Source organism: Amphimedon queenslandica, unplaced genomic scaffold (genome assembly GCF_000090795.2).
Source record: "Amphimedon queenslandica unplaced genomic scaffold, v1.1 AMPQUscaffold_13239, whole genome shotgun sequence".
NCBI lineage: Eukaryota > Metazoa > Porifera > Demospongiae > Haplosclerida > Niphatidae > Amphimedon > Amphimedon queenslandica.
Genome location: NW_003546525.1, coordinates 27,414 through 31,484, shown reverse-complemented (window position 1 = coordinate 31,484; position 4,071 = coordinate 27,414). Strand labels below are relative to the sequence as shown.

General features: G+C 32.1%; 1 protein-coding gene across 1 annotated transcript in view; it reads left to right on the top strand.

Moving 5' to 3' along the window:
• Positions 1 to 4,071, top strand: part of LOC109584161 (uncharacterized) — a 36,528-nt gene that overhangs the window by 8,324 nt on the left and 24,133 nt on the right. Inside the window, exons 5-19 of the mRNA XM_019999769.1 lie at positions 86 to 188; positions 244 to 530; positions 582 to 625; positions 681 to 798; positions 1,262 to 1,393; positions 1,656 to 1,706; positions 1,753 to 1,840; positions 1,895 to 2,193; positions 2,245 to 2,288; positions 2,342 to 2,438; positions 2,945 to 3,076; positions 3,344 to 3,394; positions 3,441 to 3,579; positions 3,633 to 3,931; positions 3,980 to 4,035. Of these exons, the coding sequence (XP_019855328.1) occupies positions 86 to 188; positions 244 to 530; positions 582 to 625; positions 681 to 798; positions 1,262 to 1,393; positions 1,656 to 1,706; positions 1,753 to 1,840; positions 1,895 to 2,193; positions 2,245 to 2,288; positions 2,342 to 2,438; positions 2,945 to 3,076; positions 3,344 to 3,394; positions 3,441 to 3,579; positions 3,633 to 3,931; positions 3,980 to 4,035 (1,940 nt within the window). The remainder of the gene's footprint in view (positions 1 to 85; positions 189 to 243; positions 531 to 581; positions 626 to 680; positions 799 to 1,261; positions 1,394 to 1,655; positions 1,707 to 1,752; positions 1,841 to 1,894; positions 2,194 to 2,244; positions 2,289 to 2,341; positions 2,439 to 2,944; positions 3,077 to 3,343; positions 3,395 to 3,440; positions 3,580 to 3,632; positions 3,932 to 3,979; positions 4,036 to 4,071) is intronic.

Genomic DNA, 4,071 nt, shown 5'->3' with positions numbered 1-4,071 from the left:
CTGCTGAGCTCATAGTGAACAAACTGCCTATAAATGAGGTATGGCTTCTATTAGTTGTAGTGTTTATTTTATCATGCACTAACAGGCAGTGACAGTCAAGCATTCAGTTGCCACTCAATTCCTTTTATCATTGGATACCTTTGCTCTTAAAGTAGCTCAAAGCACTTCTTTTGGTTATGGAAATACTTGTGAGTGATTAAATGTATTATACTAATACATTCTCTATAATATGCAATATAATAGTTCTCAATGTGACTCGGAATGAATCTTTTTCTGGTGAAAGGCTAACAGTATTGAATTACAATGGCAACAGTTTAAGCTTACCAGCCAAGATACTTAATAACTCTCTACCAGCAACAGTAGCATCTTTTGTATACAGTAACTTATCATCAATCCTTTCACCTTCTGATGGCCGAAAGCTTATATCACCAGTCATATCTGCTGCTGTTAATTGTATTGGTACTTGTATTACCAGTGAACTGACTGAGCCAGTGGTTATATCATTCACTTTATTAAGACATACTCAACCAGTAAGCTTATAATGAATAAAAAATAATGTAAGTTATGTGTTTTTTGTCCAGATATTGTCTTCAGCTATTTCCTGTGTTTTTTGGAACATTTCACGGTGAGTGTTTTGTAATTTTCCGCTCATTAAACAGATGATTGATTGCATTTTATAGCTCAAATGATTTATTGCCTAGTGGCTTCTGGGACACTGAAGGATGTAATGCATCATCAGTGGATCAACAGAGTGTAACTTGTCAGTGTAATCATTTTGCACATTTTGCCATTTTACCAGTAAGCAATAAATGATGTGTAATGATGTGCTAAAGAATGATTAACCACTTATCTACATGTACCGGTATGCATATACCGTACTCATATGACACATATTTTTGGAGGAGTGTTCATGTACATTTTATGCATATTCTAATGAGCACAATCTAATATGAAAAGTGTATCAAGGTGGATTTACAATATTATATTATAGGCTTGATGTAATGATGTTGCACAAAGCATGCATCAAAAGGTCAAATCACTGACACTTTTGATTAAAAATTGACAGTACACATTGTATTGTAAACCTGCTTTTAGTATTGTGACTATGTTACGCATTATAGACTGAATGAGTTCACTCTCAGATATTGACTAAAAATAAAGATTGATATGCATTATATGCCTGTGATGATTTCCATAGTTTCCTATCCCTTTTCTCTTAACTCTAATATCTATAACTATTATGAATGATGTATGTATTTAGGTCAATCAATCAACCATTGGTGCCCTCCAGAACCTTTTTGAAGAACTGGATCAGTTTACACCAGAGCAAAGTATTACATTGCTTGACAATATAATCAATGAAGTAATAAATATCACTGTGGATGTTACTGAGGTATTATAGAAATATACTTATACTTTGTATTTATGTTAAATGCTAGTGATATTCAAATATGAGTGTACAGCTTTAAGATAATATAAAATCTTCTAAACACAGTAATTCTATTTTATAGTAAACCTCTTTTAATTTGGGCATTTCCTTATAATACAAACTATGAATTTGTGCTTTAGTTTGATTATTGATAGCCTTATTGGTGTTGCATGATGATTATGGTATAAACATAATGTCACTAGTGCTAATTTATATTAATCTATAGATGGTATTAAAAACTGCTGAACTCATAGTGAACAAACTGACTGTAAATGAGGTATGGTTTCATTAGGTGTAGTATTTATTTTATCATACACTGACAGACAAGGACAGTCACTCAATTCCTTTTATCATTGGATACCTTTGCTCTTAAAGTAGCTCAAAGCACTTCTTTTGGTTATGGAAATACTTGTGAGTGATTAAATGTATTATACTAATACATTCTCTATAATATGCAATGCATAGTTTCTAATGTGACACAGATTGAATCTTTTTCTGGTGAAAGGCTAACAGTATTGAACTACAATGGCAACAGTTTAAGCTTACCAGCTATGATATTTAATAACTCTCTACCAGCAACAGTAGCATCTTTTGTATACAGTGGTAATAAGTTATTATCAATCCTTTCACCTACTGAGCCTGATAACCGAAAGCTTATATCACCAGTTGTATCTGCTACTGTTGAATGTAATAGTACATGTATTACCAGTGAACTGACAGAGCCAGTGGTCATAACATTTGCTTTATTAAGACATGCTCAACTGGTAAGCTTATAAAAATAAAAATAATTATGAGTTATGTCCTTTTTTGTTCAGATATCGTTTTCAACTATTTCCTGTGTTTTTTGGAACACTACACTGTAAGTGTTTGTAATTTCATGCCATTTTATAGCTCAAATGATTTGTTGCCTAGTGGCTTCTGGGACAATGAAGGATGTAATGCATCATCAGTGGATCAACAGAGTGTAACTTGTCACTGTAATCATTTAACACATTTTGCCATTTTACCAGTAAGCAATAAATGATGTGTAATGATGTGCTAAAGAATGATTAACCACTTATGTACATGCATACATACACTCATATGGCACATATTTTTGGAGGAGTGTTCATGTACATTTATAAAGAGTAGATAAGGATCTACTCTTGATTTTATGCCCATTCTAAGAAACACAATCTATGTACATGTACAGTATATTATTATTATTATGTTAAGGCAGATTTATTATTACATTAGGCTTAATGTTCATTAGCAGAAAGCATGCATCAAAAAGTCAAATCTCCCACGCTTTTGATTAAAAATTGAAATTACACTGGCCTAGCAGCATCATATTGTAAACCTGCTTTTAGTATTGTGACTATGTTATGCATTATAAACTGAATCAATTCACTCTTAGATATTGACTAAAAATAAATATTGATATGCATTATATGCCTGTGATGATTTCTGTAGTGTCCTATCCCTTTTATTTTAACTCTAATATTTATAACTATTATGATTGATGCATTTATTTAGGTCAATCGATCACCGATTGGTGCCCTCCAGAGCCTTTTTGAAGAACTGGATCGGTTAACACCAGAACAAAGTATTACATTGCTTGACAATATAATCAATAGAGTAATAAATATCACTGTGGATGTTACTGAGGTATTGTAGAAAAGTACTTATACTTTGTATTAATGTAAAATGCTACTGATATTCAAATAATTATGAGTACATAGCAATAATTATAACTTTGACACTATAAAAAGCATTTGTAAACATAGTAAATTCTAGTAAACCCTTTTTAAATCTGGTCTTTTCTTTAGTACATACTATAAATTCATGCTTCAGTGTAATTATAAATAGCCCTATATGGTGTTGATGATATATAAACATAGTGTCACTAGTGCTAATTCATATATTACTCTATAGATGGTGTTAAGAACTGCTGAACTCATAATAAACGAACTGCCTACAAATGAAGTATAGTTTCATTAGTTGTAGTATTTATTTTATCATACACTGACAGCTAGTAACAGTCAAGCTCTCAGTTGTCACTCAATTCCTTGTATCATTGGATACCTTTGCTCTTAATGTAGCAGAAAGTACAATATTACCTCAAAGCACAAATTTAACTCAAAGCACTCCTTTGAATTTTGGAAATATTTGTGAGAAAAATTAATGTATGTATATTATATTCTCTATAATGTGCAATATATAGTTCTCAATGTGACACGGATTGAATCTTTTTCTGGTGAAAGGCTAACAGTATTGAACTACAATGGCAACAGTTTAAGTTTACCAGCTATGATATTCATTGACTCTCTACCAGCAACAGTAGCATCTTTTGTATACAGTGGCAATAGCTTATTATCAATCCTTTCACCTACTGAGCCTGATAACCGAGAGCTTATATCACCAGTCATATCTGCTACTGTTGAATGTAATGGTACATGTATTACCGATGAGCTGACAGAGCCAGTAATCATATCATTCAATCTATCAGGATATACTGAACAGGTAAGCTTATAGTAAATTAAAATGTGAGTTATGTGTTTATTTGTCCAGACACTGTCTTCAATGTCCAGCCCAAATATTTCCTGTGTTTTTTGGAACATTGCACTGTGAGTATTTGTAATTTCCTGCTTATAAAGAGATGA